We start from the raw sequence: 25,689 nt of genomic DNA, 5'->3' as shown, positions 1-25,689 counted from the left end.
AATGAATTTCTATCTTCTGGGAGTCTTCTTTATCTTTACTTTAAAAATTCAAAACCAAAAGCAGCACTTCTACTTCAAGTGGACTCCTCCTTTATGACCAATTGTAGCAAAATATGTGAGGTCCAGACACAGGAGAAGTGATAGAAAACAAAATATTTATATTTTTTTTATATATGACATGATGTCTTTTATGGTTTACACTCAAATTTGTATATTTGGGCTTTTTCATTGTTTTTTTCAGGTATGCCTGACTAGATTAAATTACTTTAATAACATTCTGAAGCTTTAACAAGCCTTAGCTAATGATAACTTGTATCTTTTTTACATAGTTTCAATGAAAAAAACCACAGTTAACAAAAAGGCACTGTATTATCTATTTCATTATACAGAAAGCAGAAGATCTTTTTTATGGCTTCTTAATATATTTTGTCTTTTCTTTCCAAACTAACTTTCTCTGGTAACGCTTGCATAAAATGTGATGAATGTCTGTCCTAAAGGGAAGAGAAATTGCAACACAGAATTGCATTAGCAACTAATATAGGCATGACAAGACTGAAAACTATTTTTTTTCTCTTCCTTTTAACATTTTCTCTTTAATTAAATGGTACCTTTTCTTCATCTCAACTTGTCCTTAAACCCATATTTTATTAATAAACCCCTGCCTGTAGTTTTGCTACTCATCACTCTCATGGGATTATATACAGACTGTATTCCATACATAGAATAATTAATAATAATAAAATAAAAAATAATAATAACTATATCCTGGATAGCAGTGTATTACTGTCCGAGAAACAACATACCTAGAAAGACATGGGATTATATACTGAAGAGTGCCTTTAATTTGCTAAACCCGCAAGTTCACAAGGCAAATTACTTTAAAAGCAAGATCTATCATCTTTCTTAAAAAGGCTTACACCAAATAATAGCATCTATATGTGAACAGTAACAAAATGTCATTTCCTCTGAGACACAGGTTCACTGGTGCCTTTCTAGTATCAAAATAATACTCTTATCAGTATGAGACAATCTACTTCTTAAATGAGTGATGAAGACATTATGTAAGCAACAGATTGTTTAGGGAGACTTTTTTTGCTGCATGCATGCATGGCAGTAATTTTTAGTTCATTGACTTGTCACTTCATTTTTAATCATCAATTTCCTTTTATATGTGAGGCTTCAGCAAAATACACCTATTTTAAATACCTACTTCTGCATCCAAAAAGTAAAATTTTTACTATCCAATTTTGGCTTCTGTAGACCCTGACCCTTATAGACTATTACTCTCCTGTTGAGAACTAAGCAGTATACTGCTCAGAAGAAATTATGAAGCATGTAATCTAGAAAATTCAGTGATTTCAAGAGAAGACATTCACTATATCACATCCTCTGAGCAATAAAATGAACTTCTTGCAGAGTTAAGATAAGAAAAAAACAAAAGTGATACTATCTCAAAAAACAAGTTGTATTATAGTTATACAACTCACAATTTTAAAGTTACTTCCATCCCATGTAATTGGCAGTATACCTGGTAGAATAGCTCAAATCTGTACTGTGACAAAAGAACCAAGACTCAATTATAATCAGTACATATATTCATCATCTATATTTCCTCCATAAAGCTTTTAAAGTATATTTAACACAGAAGAGGAGAAAATAAAGCACTTATCACTAATAAATATATAAATCACCTATACAAATCTGTCATGAAATGCACTCTGTGGCCTTTCAGAGAACAGCACAGACCGTAACATTCTCCTGCAGGTCCCTACAAAGACATGAAGTACAGCACAGAAAATAACCTGAATTTCCTGGCTCTATGGTTCAGGTACCCAAACTACTTGTTGAAATTCATATATCAAGTTGAAATATGGGGGAGCCATGAGTCATTCATCCATGTCAAGCTAAAGACTACAAATCTTCCTTGTATGCTCTGTCACTTTATCACTCTTCCTCTTCTTCCTTTCATTATCTGCTGCATGGCACCAAGCACATCTTGCAGGAGCAACTCAATCTTTCCAATGCTGCCATCTAAAAAGCAATGCTGACTGTGAACTTCACTTAGGATTACAAAAACAAACAAGCAAAAAAAATTGGTAGTTTCAATTACAGCCTCCAAAGTATGCCTCTTAAAAACAGCAAGCTCAACAGCCATGAAGGTGGAATTTCTAAAAAGGACTTTGTGGTATAGACAAATATGCTTTGTATTTGATATGATCACTAATTCAAACTGTGCCATGTTCAGGAAGAAGGCGATGACTTAGATAATCTAGTGTTTATTTTTTTCAAAGTAGTTCCACTGGACCTGTACAGCATTGTTCACTGTTGCTGGTTGCTTACCCCATGCTTTTTGTTTGAATTCTCCACTCATGTTAACTTCTTTCCCTTTCTCTCAAGTGTCCTGGTCTTCTCCACTACATCCATTGTTGCTTGCATATGCCACATACTACAAGTGTGAAAAAGCACTGGTACCTTGGGTACTGCCTAACAACTGTATCAAAAATCTCAAGACTCAAAGCTTCTTCTGTTTTGTTTTTGCACAGACCTACAGAAAACTATATCCATGTAAACGGCACTTGAACAGAAAAACACATTCCCAGTGTCACCACTGCAAACCATGTGCAGAGCTGACACTGGATTCAAGATCCAGTCTCTTTACCAGGTTACAATACAACTTTTGCAAATAAGGTTTATATTCCCAGTTGCAAGATGTAGCAGTTTTATGACTACCTTCTTGCTCCACCCTCTTCCTAAAATCCAGGAATTATTTTGACCGAAAACCACAAGAAAATTAAATCAAGCAAAAAATTCCCCACAATGTATACTTGATTAAACCACCAGTAGAATACTGCAAAACAAGACAAACAATACAAGTGATCTTTTAGGATAATCAAGCACATTCATATAAAATTCAAAACAAGAGCTTTGCTACTCGCAAGAAGGGATGACTGCTACATCTGTGAATGCGGAAACGCTAAGTAGCTTTTACAAACGTTCCTCTTCTCCCAGTGATGCATTTTGGAACTATCACACAGAGAATCCACTTCCCAAGGTTTTTATAATGCTATTTTCCTGTGAAAACAATTCTCTCCTCCAGTATCCTCTAGTATGGTATCTTGATGTCAGCTACTTGAACTACTTTTGGCACTTGACAATATTTGGATGCTCCTTTAGAATGTTAATAAATTATCTTTGTATACAACATCTTTAACAAGTCTTAATTATGTTGTTTTGTATAAAGCTGTGGAACATAGGATCGCCGACAAATGAAGATAATTCAGTTGTGCTAGGCACGGTACAAACACAAGTCATTATAAAACAATCTCTCTCTGTTCCATTCTCTATTTCTCTAAGGGCTCGGTGGTAAAATAGCTATTCCCCAGCACACATAAGGAGTGTTATACTATTGTTCACTAATAAAAACATTTCATTTTGCATAATACAGGAGGCAGAAAGTAATAATATCTCTCATTAAGAAATTTCTCATTGGATTAGCAGGTGCCATCAATCTTAAAAATGTTTGTCTCATTACATCAGAACCTCTTTCCAATACCCTCAAACTCACTTTATATAATACAGCCTGTGAGGAATGGTCACATAATCTCTTTCCCCCACAAAATACCTATGGAAATCTCTTACTAGTATCTGGACATTTGAAAGCTTGTTTTCCAGCAACATCACTCACAAGAGATCACACAAGAAACCTCATCGTGAGCCACTCAATATGGTCTGCATCTAATGGCACTCCTCCCCTGAATCCATGCAAACACACCACATTTTCCCTCTCTGTTCCACAGACATGAAATCACCAAAACAATCTTGGCAATGCTCACAAAGTACAGAAAGCAATTTAAAAAGCCTCCTGCTATTGTGGTCTACTGACACTTTGAGCAATGTCAGCAGCACCAAAAATCACAGAGCTAATTAATGTTGAGAACATGCTGATTGCTACAACAAATGGCTGTTGGATTTGTTAGAAATCCCAGACACTGGTAAGTTTAACACAGCACAGCATTCATATGAAAATGGTAAGCAATTGGTTTTCCTAGGGGAGAGTAACTTGTGCTAGCAGTAACAAAAGTGCTTGCATTAACTTTCATTTGACTAAGTTTTAATATCTACATAATACAGTTATTTTAATTGTGATTATGTAGGAAAATTTTTACCCAACAACATGATTTTTCAGGATTTGTCGATATGGTTCTCTCTTCTAATTCTTCCATTACTTTAGTAACTCCATATTTTTTCTGCCTTACTAGACAGAAACAGACATAAGAAGAAAGAAGAATCCATAATCACAACCAAAGTCAAAGCTACTGCTGCCTCCCACTGTAGGCTCTGTCAGCCCATTGCCTTCTCTGAGGTGCTACAAAACCCACCAGATATTAAACTTCTGTTACTGAGACTTTTAACATATCTCTACCCACCTAAGGAACCCACCACTTTTTCCAGTTTCACGAGTCTGTGAAGGAGAAACAGAGATTTTGACTGGACATGCATCCAGAAAAAGGGTCTTTCTCCCCCGTCACAAAGAGAGGAATTGTTTTGAACAGACCACAGAAGAATAGAAGAAAGAGAAAAAAGACATGTGAATTCAGGATGTAAACTTCAATAAACAAGATAAATATATGTATTGTCCTTTAACCCAGAAATTACTTACTTACAACACAGAATTTAATGCACAATTTAATTTATACCACAGAAATTTTTAACTTAAAATATTGATTTTTATTTGTCCTCGATAATACTTTATATTATGGGAATTGGGCTTTCTGTTACGTCTGGAGTTATGTGTTAAAAGATATACACTTCTGTTATCTGAAGAACTCAGTGGACATGCAGGATAAAAAAATGACATCAAGTGAAATAACTGTAAAGTTAAGCCCTGGTGTGTAAGACATTAAAAAGCCCAAATTAATTCAACACTGGATACCAGCCTGCAGAATAAAACCCACAGCTTTTGAGGCATTCTCCTATTTTAGCATCCCTATGAGCTGAGGGATTGAGCTGATCCAGTCAGCACAAGCACTTCAGGGCACTTGCTAAAAACAATCCAGACATCTTCTGCTGCCAGTACAACATCACCAACTACCATTTTTGACTTTTCTGACAGCTTCAAAATGCCATCCTCCAAGTGAAATCAACCATTACCCTACATATAGTACTTGTTTATCATAACTAGGACTTTATAATATCAGCCACACTTTTTTCTATTTTCCTACTTCAAATATGGCAAAGTAGCTGCACAAGAAAAAGAATTTCACAGCACAACATTTATATCCAAACATTTAAATATTTACTTTGATTTTGTTAAATAAAGACAGAATACTAAACAACATTTATAAATAATTTCCTTAAAGCAACCATTTTCTGCATCTCTGCCAAATATTCTGTTGCCAGGCTGCACTTGAAGTCTTCTGTATTAATCAAAGACTTAATATATGCTTTGCAAAATTTCTTTTGAATAAAATATCTGAAAGGATATTTTATAAATGGGGGCAAAGAGCAACAGTGATGAACATGCCTAATGAAAATGAGTATGTCCTTATTCAAGACCCAGATAGACCCCATTTGACTACATAAAAGTCAGATTTAACCGGGAGATGACAGCAAAGAGTGTGGTTGCTTAGATGCACATAACAGAAAGTAAAACAAGTGATAAATTCTAATTAATATGAATTTATGCAGTGTATGTGTAACCAACACTTAATCACATTTTATCCTGGAGAATCATTTATATTTAGCAGTAATGTTTCTTGAGCACATTTTGCTTGAATAATTTTTATTCTTTGAAATGGTGATGAAATATAGTTTTTCTTAATATTCCTTTTATCTTATTCTGTTAACTGAAGACCAGATAATCAAAGAGATGAATCCCAAAAAACATCTTTGACAATCAACGACAGTTTAAGGATCTTGACAGACCTCTCTCTTCAAGGACATGCAGGCACCAGCTGAAGTTCACCATGCCATAACCAGGGTTTTATTTTCCTTTGAAGAGGTCCTTACTGCCCTCTTTCATCATCATATGTGAATTTCCTTCCTGACAGATAGGCCTCAAGATAAACCATCTTTTTCTCATTTATCATTTTCCCTAACATCTAATTCTCATCTTTAGATCATTTCTTCATAATCTCTTTAAAATCAGGAGTTTCCTAGTTACTGACACAGGCTTATCTGTCTACAGTCTCAAGGCGCAATTACTGCAAGTCTTTACTCAGGTTTTATAAACAAACAAATAAAGAAGAAACACTTGAACAAGTGGGGGAGTTTCACCTATGTAATGGAACAGCTCCAACAAAGAAGATGACACAGCCTTTGCAAGTGCTTTAATCAGAGGTTTGGTAATTTTTCTCTCTCCCTCTTCCCTTCTGATAATTCCTGTCAGTGTGTATTTAGGTACATTTTGAAATGCCTGCTGGAATGCCAGTCCTAGGAAGGACTCCTGTCCTCCTCAGGAATTAATATGAGATAAGAACACTAAGTGCAGTGACAATAGGACAGTCCTATGGTCATACATAGGGTAAATAAAATAAAGACACTTTTATTCAGTGATTTTATGGGTTTTAGGCACCAAAGATATTAGAAGAGGAATTTCAGAACCGTTGAAAATTCCACTTGTGGAACCAAACAATTTTTAAAATAGATTTGGCCCTTAGAATGTAAAACCTGAGAAGGATGCAATAGTACAGATGTTGTGTTTGTTCCTCTCTGTGTGTAAGTAGGAAACCAAGAGGTTGAAAATCAGAGGAGTACTGAGACCCAAGTTCATATCAAGCAGTGAAGTGTGATTTGGTTACAAGATCCCAAAGTAACCCCTTGAAACAGAAAACATCTGTTTGAAGGCTCTGGAACCGTGAGGCCCTTCTGTAGCCCTCTTGCCAAGGCAATGGAACAAGGATAAGCCACATACAAATTCTCTTGCCTGAAAAGTTGCTGTTGCCAGAAGGTGATTAAGAAGAGCTCTTGCCTGCAGAGTTTGCAACACCCCTCTGACCCCATCTGGCCCCCTGGTTTCCCTCCAGGCCATCACTACCCCAAAGGTACCTAAGATCTTTGGTATGTTGCCTAAGCATATTATTGCCTTTCCTCTGATTCTCGACTGCATCAAAGATAGAGCAAGTTATCATCTAAGGACCAATTCTCACCTAGGAGACACAACATAAGCAGGAAAATATAGCTACCTAACTGTTATCTTCAGGAAACAATGACTTTTTTCTCTTCCACTTTGAATCAGGAGTGTTACCCACAGAAAGCCTATTTCATGTTCTACCCTTGTTAAAAAGAACGGAAAATGTCCAACTGCCATTGTTATACCAAAGACCAAGTCTTGGTATCAACAACTGCAGATATCTCAAATAATTCTGTAGAGATACAATCTGAGATCTGATCAAGTCTTTAAAACATATAATAATGGAAAAGACACTGCCTCCTGGAATTTTTTCTTATGCCTTTTTTGTTCTACAGATATTAATCCAATGCTGCATCTTCCACTTCAAAGGTGTAATGTGCACCCTTGTGTAGCCCTCTTGCCAAGGCAATGGAACAAGGATAAATCACATCCAAATGCTGTTGCCTGAAAAGTTGCTGTTGCCAAAAGGTGATTATGAAGAGCTCTTGCCTGCAGAGTTTGCAACACCCCTCTGACCCCAGTGGAAACCATCTGTTGGAAGATGCATTTTTAATGTGATCGAACCTTTCTGATTTTGTGCATTCTTTAGTAATTATAATGTAATTAGAATATAATTGTAATAATTATAATTATTATATAGCATATAATATATATTATATATATATCTATATATATCTTAGTAACTCTAGGCAGGCATTACACCCAACACTGACCTATCACAGATCAGCATGTGAATTCATTTAACAAAAAACATATGAAGGAGACGGTAGAAAGAAGCAAGAGAGACTTCTGATGGGGCAAGAAACACCTATGCTTAGTAAGTTGTGTAAAGGAATGGTAAATATATGCCCTGCATGATGAAATGACAGACTAAGAAAAATATACATCTTCATGTAAAGTGAAAAAAGTGAAAACTTTATGGTTGTCTTCTTTTAGGAATCAGCAGTCATCACATTGTTCACTGCAAAACTTAGAGATCCATCAACATCTCAGCCCATGGTGGGCAGTACCACAATATTATAAGGTGTTTTTGAATCTGTAAATCACAGAACGGGTCAGGTTGGAAGGATGGATCCAACCTCCCTGCCTAAGTAGGGTCATCCCAGAGCACACTGGAAAGGACTGCATCCAGACAGTTCTTGAATATCTTCACAGCCCTCTGGAAAATCTGTTCAAGTGTGCAGTCACCTGCACAGTAAAGAAATTCCTCCTTATATTCAGATAAGGAATCAGTTTCTGCCCACTGCCTCTTGTTTTATTGCTTGGCAAAACTGAGAAGAGCCTGGCTCAATTCTTGACAACTCCTCTTCAGATTAAATTAAATAATATCCAGCAAAATTCTAAAGCAAATCATAAAAGTTAAGGTAGAATAAAAATGGTATCTAAGAAACACATAGAAGTTCAATGTAGTAGTGAAGAACCTGAAGGAAACAACTGCTCACTGCAAATGAAATCAGTTACATCAGAGAAAGGAAATTATTCATGAACAAAACATGTCATTAAACATCTTTTCAACATAAATGGCTCAACGCCTGGCAGTGTGTGTCAACCTCACACCAATTTAATCATGAGTCCTCAGTACTGCAACTTCTCTTGCATGAGTTGCTAAAAGCTGCTGTTGTCCAGCTCAGATCATCAAGCAGACACACACCATGACTCAGCTCTGGGAATCTTGCTGTTTCATCACTCTGCTTTAGTTTATGTTAAAAAACCAAGATGTCTTTCCCAGTGACCACACAAAATGAACTGGCTGTGTATTTGTAACTGAACAAGATGCATACACCAGGTCTGCACAGGATGGAATGGGAGTTTGGTGAGAAAGCTAGTTTAATCACCTGTAGGTATTTAAATGCCATTCAAAATTCTGAAGGTCCATTAAACACACCAGTATACCAAACATCCATTCTCTCAAGAAATCAAAAAAAGTAACAAAAGCTGGAGAAGTAAAAATGACTCAGCAATGGCACCCATATCACAGGATGGGTGGAGATTTGAGGGGAGCTCTGGAGATAACTTTTAGCTCAACCTCCCTGCTTAAAGCAGACTATTCACAACATTGTATATGTTGAATCAAGGATAACTAAAACCTCAAGTGGTTAAACTGAGTATTGCAATAACTCAGATTTTTATGGTAGTAGACAGGAGGATGGTAGTAAACAGGAAATCATATCCCCTGAGAGCTTTTCATGGACTAAAAGCAAACACTTGAAATTTGAATTAGAGCACCTCTTTCCAACAAACCAACAAAAAACCCCCTTCAAACCCCATAAACAAAACAAAACAAACAAAAGGGAAACTATTATTCTATAAAACAAAGCATGCCTCAACTCAAACCTCATAATCCTTGCAGATTGTTATCAAGGGCATTCTTAAGAAAACATAATGCAGTAAAGCTGTACAGAAGAGAGAGTAGCATACACCAGGACATTATATCAAAAACCTTTAGAAATAAAAACAAGGCAGATGCAAGTCATGAACAGCACTTACAAAAGCTGATGACAGACTACATTCAATACAGAGTGGTTCTCAAAAAATGGACATAAGAGGTCCCAAAAGGCATATAATCAAGCTGATTGCCTTGACAAAGTCTCAGCCACACATTTCCCTGACCTCTCTCATCCACAAGAGAAGGAAAATATCATCTGAAATGCATGAGCTCACTACTGTTCAGTTTTGTTTTTCTCTCTGATACTTAGCTGAACTCTGTACATCCCATACTACACGTCACTTCAGACCACTGGCCAGCAATTCCTCCAGTTCACTTTCTAGATCCTCCCACAACTGGAAGGGATAAACAAAAGAATACACAGCTAAGAAAAGAGCGCAAAAATTTAATTTGGAGCCAAACACAGATGCAGTGTCTTGCTCACTGCATCTTGTCATTCATCATCTGAAAAAAGCCCCTCTTGTTTTTCATTACTTGTTTTCCATCATGTTTTCACCTCATCACTGATGTTATGGCTGCAGTATTTCCTATTGCAAGCAAAACAGATGAGAGACACCTCACAGAAGGAAAGATAAAGGGAAGAACTAGCCCTTCATCAGGCAAAGTAATTGGATCATACCTGTTCTACACAAGAGTTTCTTAAGAGCAGCCTTTGCCAGGAAGGGAGAAAGGGGGAGAAGACAAAAGCCAACACAGTTGCCTTCTTGCTTAAGTGACATGGCTTCAGAGCACGTGTACTATGTGCAAAGTGGAGTTCAGTCCATAGCAAACTGACTGCACGTGTTCTTGAGTAGTAGTTCAGTAAAATTATTATCATCCTCAAACTATGTTATTACTATTTTAACATTTTAAAATACAATCCATCACACTGTTAGATGGAGACATAATAAAATGCTGGAGAGTTTATTCTGCTGATGCCTAGCAACTTAGGGTAAATGTGAAATGCTTTATGAAAATGTTATATTATTACTGTGCCTTTGCATAAGCCTGTGCACATATATCATCTCTTTTTAAGTGTGTGTTGAACACTTACAGATCTGTAATGGGACTGTAAACTGTTTTTAATTTGTCAGTGGTGTAAAAGGAAGAAAGGTCACTGTCATTGTGTAACTCATCTTGCAGTCAGAAGTGAAAGTTGCAAAGGATTTTCTCTTCTTCAGATTTCTCTTTCTAGTGTTATTGGAAAGCTTGTCTTCTTGTTTAAATGAATTTCCTTTTAATCTCCTCTCTGAGCTGCTGGATAGATGGAGCCTCTTAAAAAATTCAGGATATCACTGTAATTGTAAATTGATCTGCTTTTGTGGCAGAAGGCTGTGTCCCTCCATCCAGGAAAGAGACTGTCTTCTCAAAGTTGTTTTTCAGAGAAATGATTAATTTGGAATTTCTCTTATTATTGTATTATCCTTTAATGAAAAATCACTTTTAAAACAAATTACTACTTTTTGGATTGTTTTATTCCTGGCAACATACAGGAAAGGAAGCTAACTGCCAAAGGCAATGTGAAATATTTCCTAGACAGAAATTCTTCAATTTCCTAAATGGGAGTTTGTTTCTACTTACATAGGAACTAAAACTGTATCAAGACAACTAAAATACTCATCACCACTTAAGTCCTGAATTAATGTAATATTTTAATAGACACAGGAAAATTCCCCACTGATTTTTAATGCAGAGTTAAGGTTGAAACACTGTTATGACTATGCAATCTTTAAAACAGACACGTAACTCATTAGGATCAAAGTAGGGGAAATTATCCATCCACTGTGGTGCTGAATCCACATAGCCTATTTGCCTTTGGCTCTTTGGTTATGAGATCTGGCATCACTTGGATTATTTCACCTAATCCATCATTAGCTTTCACGTGCCCTATATACCGTGGAACAAACCTAAATTTAACACACCCAACTCCCCATCAATTACCACACCGAATATATTACATGTCAGCACAGGACACAAAGATTAGACGTGCTGAATCACATCTTTCTTTGTGAAAAGTCAATGTGTTTTGAGCACTTTTAACGATGCTGACTCCAATTGTAATAATTGCTCCTTCTCATTGTGGACAGGCACTACTGCTGTGACCTTTAGGTACAACACAGAGCTGCTAAACGAAATGAAAAACCTCAGAAGACACAGAAAATGTATAAGAGATCCCAGTAACAGTACCACAGATTCACGAAACGAGTTTTTTAATTGCAACATTTGCCTGGATGGTGGAATCCTGCAAGATGACCTATTTTTCCCCTATAATCCTGCCAGTAAACATTAGTTATTTAGATTAACTTTCTCCCTCCACACACACAAAGCACACAAAAAGGTTATCACTTACAACAAAAACTCAACACACCGCTGCTGCGTTACCACGGCATCCTGACTTACCGGTCTTCCACAGATACACCGAGGAAGTTTGGAATTCACTTTGTGCCCGAGCGTCCCGGATTCCCAGCAGCAGCAGCAGCAGGACTCGCACGGCCGGGGCGGGCAGGGCAGGAGCCCGCGGACCGCGGCGGAGCGGAGCGCTGCCCGCGCTCAGCCCCATGCCTCCGGCACCCGGGCACCGCCGCCGAACCTCCTCCACACCGGCCTCCCCTCCTCAGAATTTCTTGGCGGGGAGAAAGGCACCGGAAAGCTCTCTCCCGCGGCGGTGCATGGCAGTCGAAAAGGCAAAACTGTTTAACACCAGGGAACAATAGAGTCCTCGGCGGCTCCGGCTGCTGCAGCAGCAGCTCCTCGTGCTGGTCTGGCCGCTCCGCGCTCTTCCATTCAGCGCCTACAGCAGTGCTCCATCAGCTGAAAGCGAGACAGCTGTCCGCAGGGGGCTCCAGCTGACTGAGCAGGTTAGCTTGCTCTGGGAGGCAGCAGCAGTCATTTACACCAGCTGGAGAGAGTGAGAGACAGAGAAACAGCGATGAGGAGAAACACAAATAGCCCAGCGCTGTAATCTCAGTGCAGAGAGACTGCAAAAGGCTGGCTTCCCAGACACGGCTCTCCCTGGAATATCCCGAGTGATGCATACCAAGAAGAAAAGAGAAATCATCATCAGACATGCTTCAGAAACACAAGTCATTCAACCAGAAGAGATATAAACAGAACAATATATAACAATTAAGAGGGCATCAGACATTTGTCCTGATAATACTATGTACGCTGCATTAACCATTTTGTAAACAATAAAAAAATAATTACACGTGCATTAAACAGACAATTAAGACCTTATGATGGAAATTGAAGAAAATGTAGGGAAAAGAAAAAAAAAATTAAAAACGCTACCTTGTCTTGCATATATTTATCAAATCTGTTCCAGGTAATGGCACACAGCTTTCTGCTATGAGGACAGATGAATATGTGTGCATGATAATGTGTATGTATGTGTAAGCCCATCACCTCTATGGTAGATGAAGTGTGCACATAATACATAACACAAGATAACATCCTTTCTTGTCCAGCAAGTATGTACACATACACATGCACAAACGTCAACTGTGTAATTTAAAATAATTTGAAGATCAAGTCATCAATCATTTTACATATGAAAGTATGCAGGATACATTAGGCTGTCAAGATGGTACAAAAACGTGGAGAGAGACAAAGCTTTTTAAAGAGGGATCTTTATCTCTCCCACCCACTACGCAGTGAACAGGCACTATAAAAAGCCTAAAGATTGGGCTTTTGACACCTATAAGCTGGGAAGCAAATGAAGAATTTTCAAGAAAACCAGTATCATATTCAGAAAGTTACATTAAAAATGCAAACAAAAATACACAGTAAGAGCACAGGACCCAGAGTGGAAAAATGATGGAGCTATTGTTGTTTAAAGAAGGAACCTTCAGTCAACCTCTCTTGGGACGCCTGTCATTTTGCACAACCTTCCCAGACTCAGCCTTTTCACATGCATTAGATTAAAACCAGTTGTGATCAAATAATTCCCAAGTCCTTGCCTGTTTAAATATTCTGACATCAGAGGAAATTAGCAATGTTGAAGGTTGCAAATTCGTCTTTGTTTACTTTCCACTCTGTTACGCCTCTAAGAGGGAATTAAAGGCTCAGGGAGCTATAGCACCATGAGGCTGTGATTAAGAGAGATAAGCAAGTGTGGATTACTGTTCCTCAGCTGTTGAAAAACAGGCAACAATCAGGAGATTATGGGTTGATAAGGGATACATAGAAAGCCATGATCTTAACAAATTTATAGCATCCTGATCCAGAACTTGTACCCTCAGCTAAAAGCACTTCGGGAGGCACATTTTATTCACTTCTACAGTGAAGGTGTATTCACTTTAGAACGCATGGTTTCCCCTTCAGCCTTTGCTTTGAACTAGAGAGAACATTGATTTAAAACAAAATTTTTTCTGAGTTCAGTGGTTTACATCAATTTTAAAGCTACATCTGTAGTTAAGTTAATCACATGCACATTATCTAACGGGCTGTGTAGAGAGACTTGAGAATATTCTATATAATGAAAATAATGCCAGCTTCACAATTTATGACAAACAGGATTAAGAATCTCAAGGCCTAAAGAAGTTTTAAGAACTTCAGGAAATCTATGACAATAGCTGTATTGACTTACTGTATTGCATACTTAAAACATATGTAGCTTAAATATTCCTTTGAAAAATTAAGAGTAAAATGTTGGCTTTTTAGCCAGAGCTATGCACCAGAGGAAGACTCAAGTTTATGGAGAGACTAGGGGAAAAGGCACCCTTTTCACAGTTATTAAATACAATGGATTCCACCTGGAATTTTTAATGAATGCATAAAGAAGGCCTCTGAGAATATTTTGTATGTGACTCAGATCATCTGGAAACATCATCAGGGAACAGATCATCCATGTAGTTGGCACAATGAATCAAAGTGGGTTTTGACAGCAGAACAAAGCAGCATCACAAGAGAGGGTAAGCACACGTACACAAACACTCAAATATTTTCTTATGTTTATGCAACTATAGGACTGCATAGTTCAAAACCACTAAAATATAGATTATCAAAGTAAACTATTTTCACATTACTTTTTATGGTTTTACCATTTTTTCAGTCATAAAAATCAATGAACTAAAAAAGAATAATTCCACTTTTTTTTTTTTTTTTTTTTTTTTTTTTTTTTTGTCAGAAGATATAATAAATTAAAACTGTTCAGAAATAGGTCACAGAGGCAAAATGGAAGGAATGTTTACTATGCAAAAGTATTTGCATGTCTGGGAAAAAAATAAGGATTTCTGAAGGGCTGTTTTTGGGACATACTCAGTCACTTATGCCACACATGCACTCATCTATTACTCAGGACAGGGAAAGGCCAAAGACAAACACCAACATCAACCTCACCAACCTAACTGCAGGAATTAGGCTTCTCAAAGGAGAGGGAATATATCCTGATTTTAAGTTTCAGTTGCTGTCAGCATGCCTCTCTGGGAATGCTGCTGTTGGCCATTTCCACCCCAGTGTATCTGATGCCCTATTACCCTCTCCTATTTGCTACAGTGAACATGGGACCTCCCTCCAGTTAACAACGCAACCACTATTTCCAGCCCCTGGCAACACATCTTCTAACATAACAATCATAATTTATCAGCTGTTTATGGCTTAGACATTCCCAAATAAGTGGTTAAGTATTTCTGAGAAAAAGCCTCTAGATGAAGCATAGAAATAAACTACAATTGACATTAGTATGCATATCACAAACTTAATAGTGTCATTGTTGTCCCTTAGAGCACCAACATGGAAGCCTCAAGAGATACAATTATTTATTTAGACGTAGAGATGGCACTTGGGGATATGGTATAGAGGTGGACTCGGCAGAGATAGGTCAGTGGCTGAACTCCATGATCTTAAAGATCTTTTCCAAACTAAATAATCCTATTATTTTATTTGAGGCACAGCAGCTACAAGAAGTCCGTAAACTGTAGCAATGCATCTGTGTAGCAGGCCATTTTGATGCACCAGCCAAACTGTTCATGAGAAATCTTATCAAGCCACCTGCAGTCTTGTTTTCAGGGTTCTCAGGGATTCATCAAGGTTGCTAAGAAAATAACAGGATTAAAATAAGAACAGAGAGCCTGAGAAACTGTCCACAAGGAATGTAAACACTAGATTCAGAAGACGTGATGTGATGATGGACATTTGACCAACTGGATGTCCTAAAGGAGATGTACCTGCCTCTTGAACCAGGGACTTGGCCAACCAGGAGTGTGTGCCCATGTGGACTGTAGATTTTAGAATCTTTAACTGAGATTGCAATGTAAACAATAAATGGCTTCTGGTGAAATCATATTGGTTTGGTATTCAGTTGCCCATATCCCCCTGCAGTAAACTACTGACACAAATCAGACAACTTAGCACCTTTTCATTTTCCTGTGAAAAGTACGACTAACCTCAAAGACCTTTATGAAAATGACAAAGTGTTAGTCATGAAATACTGGAATAACTTTGCTCACATTTCCTGGCATTATCGAAAAACATGAAAAATCTGAATATATATATCTATATATATATATTAGTTTCTCACAATATGCCTGCTCCAGTCTTTAAGTCCAAAACTACAGGTGTTGTGGAAAACTTACAGCTGTAGTTATTCTTTAGGAATCCTAAACATATGGCCTCTAGGTGTCACACTCGACCATGTCATAATATGCTACTATGGATTTCTCTTTTTCTTTTATAGCAGTTAAGAGGCCTTGATTTTACCCTGGTTTTGTGCCACCTACTCTTTGTAAATTTTCAATTTTTAAAACAAATAAACAAAACCAATCCAACCTCTTTCATACAAGTAGTACAATTATTTATGGTTTTCCCAGAATAATTGTTTTTGCAAACATTAGAGGTATCATCATGGCTGTCTGTTAAATTTGTTTCACTCTTTTAGATCATGGATTTGGATAATAAATTATGAACTTTATGTGTTATATGTGTAAGCTGCACAGAAATAAGAAAGCATTACATGTACAAAGTGACTGGAGTATATTAATAATGCACACTTAAACTCTTCAGAGTTTCCTGATTACTACTAAAAATTGCTATGAGAAAGTTATTTTTGAAAAATTAATGAAAATTCTACTTACACGAATGATTAGAAACATCTCATCATCCAGTTCTGATTTTATCAATGCTTTGCTTTTATTAAAGTAAGATAGCAATTCTTGGACTGATTTATCTTTTTTAAGGTTTTCATTTTATTGTGTCATTATACTGGGGGAAGAAGGGTGGTGTTTGTTTGGTTTTTAATCTATTTCATATGTAGACATTTGCCTAGCCATTCTTTCATTGATATAGGGTGGGATTTTCAATTGAAAAAAAAATGTAAGCAACAAAATCAACATCCTTGGCATGAAATACTCACAGAAAGCAAGCATTCTCTGTAAGGAAAGCACACTGAGGTGCAGCCAGGATGTCTAGAATTGCTTGCTGGGAGATCAAAAAGCTAGAGGAATTCAAGAAAGAAAACAATGAATTTATCAAGGAGAGCACCCAGCTTTGGATCAAGATACATGATGAAAAAGTGTATTTATCATCTTTGTTTTCCAGAAAAATGTTAGTTTTGATTTGGTAATGTAACCAAAGGTGACTGGGCTAAATAGATCAGTATCACAGTGAAATGAAATGGTCCAAGAAGTGAAGAAGATCAGATTAAACTGTCTAATTTTACTTTCTGGGTTTAAACTGTGTATAAACATTGCTCTTTCTGCCCAGATTACATGGGCTTCAATGCCAACCATATGAGGAAGATCCTATCCAAAGACAAGAACTGGCTGAGAAGATCAAAACTGGCTCCATGACTTTTTCTGCATTAATAAGAAAGGGGAAAAATTATCATAAGGAAAATGATGAATTTTTGACTTAAGAACTTCTGGTAACCCCTGTTTTGCAGAAAACCTTGAACTTCATTTGTGCTGGGAATGATCTGTGTGCTCTCCCCATCACAACCTCCAAAGAAAAGTCTGCACAAATTAGAACCTCCTCTGTAACTGTGATACCAGGATGCACTTGCTTACATAGTCTGAGGGGAAACAAAATAAGATTTGGTACAAAAGCGGTACCTAATGGCAGCCTCTAAGTCACTAGGATAGAAAACTTGGAAAATAGTGATAGGAAGAGCCAAGCAAACAGGGTGAAATCAGGATAGGAAACCTAACTGGAGAAAAAAAAAACCTGCAAGGAAATACTGACAACCAGAATTTGTGTGGGTGTGCTATATACTGTTTATCCTTTTAATGCATTAGGTGTGGATCTACAGTTTGTATAGATATGTGAATAAGACTGCCCACAAAATGGGACCTTTTAAATCTAACTTTAGTTACATCAGTTTCAGAAAGCCCAATAGTGACTTCACTAATGGAGAAAACAAATCAACCCAGTTGACCATAACTGTCATTTAGTTTTTAACTCCAAGCCCATTATACTAGATTTTCAAAGAGGTAACCAAAATACAGGATTGTAATGGATCTTTCCAAGTCAACTCTGTTCCTCCAATGCATGCATGTACTTTATAATTTGTGTTCCTAAAATCACTGGGAATAGCTAGCCCCGATGTCTAGCATGAAGATAAATGTTTATTTAGATAACAGGTTCACTGGAGAAAAATAGTGGTTAAAACTCATAGTTTTAAATGCAAATAAGTAAAATTATTCACAGGACCTGAGGAGCAGGCAGGGAGATTTCAAAGCCACAATGGAGAGGTAAATACTGCAATCCCCAGCAAAGGGAACAGAAAGAGAATGAAATAAACAAAGAAAATCAGTACCATTGTTGCCTTTGAAAATCCTCTCCAGGGAGAGCTTAGTAATATGCACATACCAAATCACCTTAAACAAAAGCCACCTTCAGTCAATTTTAAACCTTTTCCTTATTAAAATCCTATTGATTGATCATTCTTCATCTAAATGTCTGACAAGCCAATTTCCATTTTCAAGGAGGGAAATGTTGGTCTTCTTTTTCAGGCCATAAATCACTCAAACATCCTGTTATCAATTCTCAAATTAGTTAAGTAATACAAATTAATCAGAAAATTAAGCAAGGCTGATTTCTTTAGCGAGTTGTTTCATTGGTGCAGCTTTTTTTAACTTGACCAATACATTCAGTGGTTTCCAGAAATGCACAGACTCAGTAGTATGAAAAACATAATATAGGTGGAAATAGCTTTCAATAACTTGTTAACTTCTTAAGAGTCCTAATTTAGCTGGCCAAAAGTACAGCTGTGTGTTTTATGCTGGCTTCAACAGAGCGGTAAACAAGAGGAGTGTAACTTCAGTAAACTGATTAATGCATCTCACACCATTCCATTATTATTAATAATGTATCTCACACCATTCAGACACAGGGTAAGTTGAGGTGAGATTTAAACCATTCTAAGTTAATAAATAGGGTTCAATTGGGATTTGCTAACTAAATAATTCCTAAGATAGAACCACATGTTATCATTAATACTTTGCAGAATCTTGTGTTATATTTAAAGTTACAGCCCTAAAGATAGTATCCCAAAATAAAGCGTTCCTTCTGTAATACTGTCTAAAACTTCACGAGTCTGCTCCATCTGTCATACTTCCATTACATGGTAGCTCCTTTAACTAGGAGGCAAATCAGTTCCCACTGATCAATTTTACTATTGAAAGTTATAGGTCACTCACTAAAGTCAAATCTGGAGCAAGCTACAGTGCAAAAAATCTAAATCTAAATAAGGAAGGCCACCAAGTCAGAAAATTCCAAATACATATTAATCAAATAAAGTTATCATTTCAAATCACACAGACTACAAAAGGGTGAGCTGTGTTAACAAATCCTCCCATTCTCCTAAGGGCTGCCTTTCTTCCTCCTCTGCTCCTGAACACGATCCTCGCCTCCATTTCATTGCACCAATATTTCTATGGCAAAATAATTTGCCAAAGCTGCACACCAAGATACCTGATATCACAGCCACATACAATTGAATTTTCTGCATATACATCATGATACATTTAACACATTCTGAGTGGTGCTGAAAAATGTATCCTAAATTATCAGCATTAGCATTACAACTAAAACCTCCTTATAAGGTATCAAATCAAGCTTAAGATGATGTGACACTTTGAAACCACAATGGCAATGTTTGAATGATGCCGAGTTCTGCTAAAACAACAGCCTGAGTTCAGGTAAATAGATAGACATGATTTACTAGTGGAAAAAAAAAATCATGTATAAAGAAAAAGTCAAACTTCACATAAAAACCTGTTTCCTAGATGTATCAATAGAAAAAGAAATAAGTTATTGTGCTTTCATATTAATGATTTAAATATGCATATTAAAATTAATATTTTAAGTAGATACCAACACAATTTATGTCAGCTTAAATTCTCTTAGTCCCCATTTATAAATACAGATACAACACACAACTTCAGTTGTCTGGCTGATATATTAGTACCTAAGCATAAGGTTACTTTTCTGAGACATCCCACATAGTGAAAGGAAAATGGCAATTTTTGCAATATGTTGCTAAAATACTCTCACCGCCAGGTCCACCTCCACCCACTTCCTGCAGAGACTTCTACATATGCTCAAATATTAATGTCTCCATCAGACAGATCAATTCAGAGGTATTTTCAATCCTTAAATATGTACAAAATCTATTTCTAGTATATTACTATATAATATTTTTATTTATCAACTCCAAACCCAAATAATTTAGATTTTCACATGAAGAAATATAAAGAAAACAAAAATTATATTCTGCATCCTCCAAAACCTGTTGGAAAAACATTATAAGCAACCTGCTTTGGAAACTTTGGAGGATAAATGAATGTTAAATCCCCAGATCATTTTAGTTCTTTCTTCTCTCTACAGGTATACAAGGAAAACCATAACATGAATTTTGCCCAAATCTGAATATTGCACATGGTCTTATCTAAAAGATGTTCAATATCTTACAGTCTTTGAATACATCTTCAATACTGAAACTCACTGAATAGGCAGACACCTTGTACCTCACTTAGGCTTAAGGAGGGTGCAATTCAATAAATTCATCTCCTGGAAAGCTACAGGGTTGCCATAGCAAAGTAATACACAGACAGCACTCAGGAAAGAGCTCCATTACGTCAAACACTTTAAACATGCACACACCTACACCAAATCCTCTCTCTGTCAATAACTGGTTGACTGGCAGTCAACAACATGCATGATTTCCAATCCTGTGAATCAAGATTTTTTTTTTTAAGTATAAAACTTAATTATATTGAGTTATTTGATTGCAGTGATCTCTAAGAAACATTATTCTTGATTTGCAGGTAGACACTTTGACAGGGCTTCCTCTAAACCCCCAATATTTCATTTTCAGATCTGAAGGGACTGGTGAAGTACAATAAAGGTTCCCTGCTTTTGTTAAGGGTTCAGGCTTCTGACTTCATATCCTAAGTTTTCTAAGTGCATAAATAATTTTGACACAGAGAAGAACCACACATCTTGAATCTTTGGTAGAAACGAGGAAGAAAAATCTTCCAAACCCTCTTACATGTATGCAAGAAGAATATTGCTAGTATCTTTGGTCAGGACAAAATATTTTCTTTCCACCAAAAATTTAAAATTTTCAAGGAGATCTATTACAGGCAGATTTTCATATTGCTGTCTTTGTAAGGTATTCTACAGAAAGAAAAATCATTGAAATATTAATAGGGGATGGCATTTTCACTGCATTCACGGCTGGCACATAACTCAGAAATCTACCCTCATTTTTTCCCATTAAAAAAAAAAAAAAAAGAAAACTGCACTAATTCCCTTTCTCTTCTGTGTTTCATATTCTGTTTCAGGTTCCCATGCTTATGCTAATCTATAATTTCAAGTGGTGATCTTCACATGATATCACAATGAAACAATCAAAATTACTTTCTTTGGCTTTGTATAATGGAATACAGAAGACTCTATTCATTTGATTTCAGAATGGATCATTAGACACTGTATTCTTAAACCATTTAAGAGAAATAATTTGAAATCGAACTATAAATAAACCTAATGCATACCTCTAAGCAGAAAGTAATTAAAACAGATAGCAAACATTTGCTTTATTGTTTCTTTCCCCCTTTAAATTATGATTTTTGCAACAGTTCTTTAAAAGGCTTTCACTTAAACTGCATTACAAAAATGAGATCATATTCATTGTACGCTCTTCATTAACTCAACTGATGGTGTTTTAATTCCTACAACATACAGAGTCTGATGTTTGTTTTGCAATTTGACATAGCTAGTGTGTGCTGAGAATAATTAGCATCACTATCACAGAACAAATGATTTCTTTGCAAAGCACACACACCATTTTTTAACAAAGATCATTGGAAAACTTTAAAGGTGTTTCTTGTGTTACACACAAACAATTCTTTCATTATTAATTAACTTTTCTGTACTCTGACTTTCCCTAATGAACTAATAATCCATGTTCTGTTTGTTGGTAAACACAACTAAAAGATTAGAAATGACACTCAGCACAAGTGTTCTGTCTGCTCTACAGAAATACATTGGATTACAAACAGTAAATGGAATTTAAAAGACTAAGGATTAATCAGAGAGACAACAGCAAGGAAATTTATTACAACTTACCTATTCATTACAATTTCATTACAGATTATTAAACTGTGATGGCATATTGCCTAAGACTTCCCATAAAAACCAAACACCACACCTATAGTTTGGTAAACACATTATGTTATCATATGTGGCTACATAAATGAAGTTAAACAGTTACAAAATTCAAAAATATCGTTCTACTCAATCTATTCTCAGAATTACAATCTGGTGTCCATGATGTGACATCTGGAAACGTGCTTTATGTTAAGATTTTATGAACATCAGTAAGTGCCATGAATCAGCAAGTGCCAGAACAACACCTGAAAGTCAGCAAAGGTGCAACCCACTGGCACTGCGGGCTGATGTCACGGGTGGTGTGTGGCTGTCTGGCTGACACACACAAACACACACACAGACTGTGGGGAAGTACAGGTTACACACAGACCCAAGAGCTTGCAGATGCAGAGTGCCCAAATCTAGAGAAGTGCAGGCTGTCACTAATCCACTGCCCAAAGCCTGACTCTGGGACCAGTTAGAGGGAGTGCTGCCTTCTCTCCTCTCCCCAGATCCGCTGTGCCAGGTCACTGCAGTGACTAAGTGGGGCACATGTCAGGTAACTTTCAAGACATGCATGTTTGTGTTTGCACACGTGAGATTTCCTGCACAGAGCCCATCCTTCCTTGTGGTCCACTAACAAATTGAACACAACAGCACTCTATTGTCTAGAGCTCAACTCCTTCTCTCCCCATCACAACACAGTCAGAAACTTCTCCCCAAATGCTGGTATTTTTTGTTCCCCATGCCGGAAATAATATTTAGACTTTATTGTATTCCCTAAAAGCCTAAAGCAAGAGAGCTAATCCTACACGCCAAAAATAACCACTGGAATATCTTGCTTCTTATTCCTTGCACCAATGATATCCAAGGTGTTTTTGCAGTAGTACCATTAATCTCTTACTGTGGTAGTTTAACAGTGTAGGCTCCATGAATTAGACATCATCACTGGCATTTAGGCCAATCACATCTCCTTGACTATCACTCCGATGGGAGAAGGCAGTTACTGTGATCTTCAAAAAAACCCATGCAATGCTAATTTTGCATCCAGAAACAGTAATTAGGCTGGTTTTTTCTCCAATATATGAGTATCATCATCATGGGATACAGCAGTAATCCTAACCTATTCTCATAAAGTTTCAAATTACTTGGGCAAGAACAAGAGAACAAACTCCAACAATACATAAAAGAGAACTATTTATAGATTTGAAAAGATACGTCAGACCTCCTACACAAAGAAACAGAAACACCGACCTAAACTAGGGCCAGAGGATAAACCAAGAGAGTTGATAATGTTGAGATTTAGCTACCTGTACATAAAACTACCAAACCAAATTTGATTTTTCTATAACACTCTGACATTCTACATAGACCAAGCAAGAAGCTGAGAAACAAAACCAAAACAAACAGAACAACAGCAGCAACAAAGATAGGAAAAAATCTTCAAAACCCAACCCAAACCTAAACCAAAGGCCTCTAAAGCCCAAACCCACTCAGAATATAACCTTGAGCTAAGCACAATGATGGCAGGTAAGCACAGCTTACCCACCTGAGCCAGTCCCTCAGCACACGAGGTACTGTCCCACAATGCTGACATGAACAATTGTCAGCACCTTGGACAGAGACTTTAGAGAAACTGTTGACTTCAAACTCTTTTCTGCTTCTATTTGTTCATTTAATGGAGTCCAAGGAGCTTCTTGACAGCATACTCCTCATTCTTACATCAACATTTGGCAGTTAATATACATGCATAGCTAATAAAACATAGATGAACTGGCATAAGCTTTAGGTCACCCACCACTTGGTACAGAAACCATCAAAGCCTAAGACTGTGCTACAACCTTTTTTACATACATCAGAGGACACTGTAAAAATATTACCCTTAAAACTTTCTAACTATATTACAGGAAATAAACAATTGCCTTTGAGCTGTAGCCTTATTGTCCACAGAAGTTAAATTATTTCTTTTGCTATTTCTCCTTGATATGTCAGAAGAAGTCATACTACCAAATGAACACAAAACTTGAGCAGCTGGATGAAATTAATTAGAATAATAGAATCATAAAATATTCAGAGTTTGAAGGGACCCACAAGGAGCACTGAATCCAACTCCTGGCCCAAAAATTATACCATGTGCATAAGAGCATTGCCTGAACTCTTCTTGAACTCTGCCAGGCTTGATGCTGTGATCACTTTCGTGGAGAGCCTGATCTAGTGCCCATCCTTTTGGATAAGAATCTTTTCCTAATATCCAGCTTGAGAACCCCCTTACATGGCATCCTGCTATTCCCTTGGGTCCTGCCACCAGTCACCAGAGAGAAGAGATCAGTGCCTGCCCCTCCACTTGCCCTCAGGAGGATGCTGCAGACCGTGATGAGATCTCCCCTCACACTCGATAAAAACTGATTAAGAATACAATTGTTTTAGTAGAGGTGAAAATAATAGATACACTCCCATCCAGATTAATGTAATAAAATATTATCAAAGTTGTGAGAGTTTATGGACAGGGAGAACAGAAATCCAAATCAGTACAGTATCAGTGAGTCTACCTTTGAAAAACAGAAGAAAAGCCCATCATTGTGGAACAAGATTTTTTGCAGGGTCTTCCCTTGGACAGCAAAATCTGTCACATTTATAATAAAACATTATGCTACTTCTTAGATGAAAGGAAAGGGGGAAAGGGAAGGGAAAGTTATTATTTTAACAATATGAAACAATTGTGATGTGATTGACCCAGTTTAAATTGTTATTCTTAAAGCTAGTGTAAGCACAGTTAAATTCAAACCCTTAATTATCATGTAGATTACACTCAGATGAGACATAGGAGAAATTCTGCTGATGTTCACTGCAAGAAATCAATATAAAACTAAAAAAAAATATTTCAAAGATGCTCTTAAAAATAGACTTAAAAATTACTATTTGGATCCACCTGCAGGCCATTCCAGAAAGACTGTAGCTGAGGGGATGAGACAGCAGGGAAACCCATTCAAGCTGATCCAATTTAGATATGCAAATTTTATCTTGTGTGTTTGAAAAGAACATTATGGCACAGGATAATTTGCACCTTGAGTTTCAAAGAATAATATTTCTAATCTAATGAAAACATGCCTCCATTGTTCACTTTCCCACTCTTCAGGTTCAGGCCAATCTACTGCTCTCCTACCCTTTTGAAACTGCTCATGAATTTTTTTTTCCATATCTGAAACAATTAACTAACACTAAAACAAAACAAAATAATAACAAAACAACAACAAACCCACAAAACAAAAAAGAAAAAAAAAGAAAAATAGATATTAATTTTTGCAGATACCTGAAAAAAAAGCAATGTTACAAGTGGCTGACTTATGAATGATACAACTTATAATAGTAATGGGTCTAATGTAATTTCCACTCTAGGGATAAAATGCTAAACGAAACAACTGCAGCTTAAGATCACATGTTTGACAGAGTACACTATTACCTTATTTGTATCTTTGTTTTTCCAAATAGTGATATTAGCTTAGTGGTAAACTGTTTTAAAAGCTGCACATGATTTGGGATGTTT

At 36.8% G+C, this 25,689-nt stretch overlaps 1 protein-coding gene across 1 annotated transcript in view; it reads right to left on the bottom strand.

Moving 5' to 3' along the window:
- THSD7A (thrombospondin type 1 domain containing 7A) overlaps positions 1 to 25,689 on the bottom strand; it is a 270,216-nt gene that overhangs the window by 180,987 nt on the left and 63,540 nt on the right. The window contains exon 4 of the mRNA XM_063411466.1: positions 11,958 to 12,456. Coding sequence (XP_063267536.1) covers positions 11,958 to 12,117 — 160 coding nt within the window. The 5' untranslated portion in view covers positions 12,118 to 12,456. The remainder of the gene's footprint in view (positions 1 to 11,957; positions 12,457 to 25,689) is intronic.

Source organism: Prinia subflava, chromosome 1, assembly GCF_021018805.1.
Source record: "Prinia subflava isolate CZ2003 ecotype Zambia chromosome 1, Cam_Psub_1.2, whole genome shotgun sequence".
Taxonomy (NCBI): Eukaryota; Metazoa; Chordata; class Aves; order Passeriformes; family Cisticolidae; genus Prinia; species Prinia subflava.
Note: the sequence above shows the minus strand (reverse complement) of the source record. Positions and strands in the feature narration are given on the sequence as shown.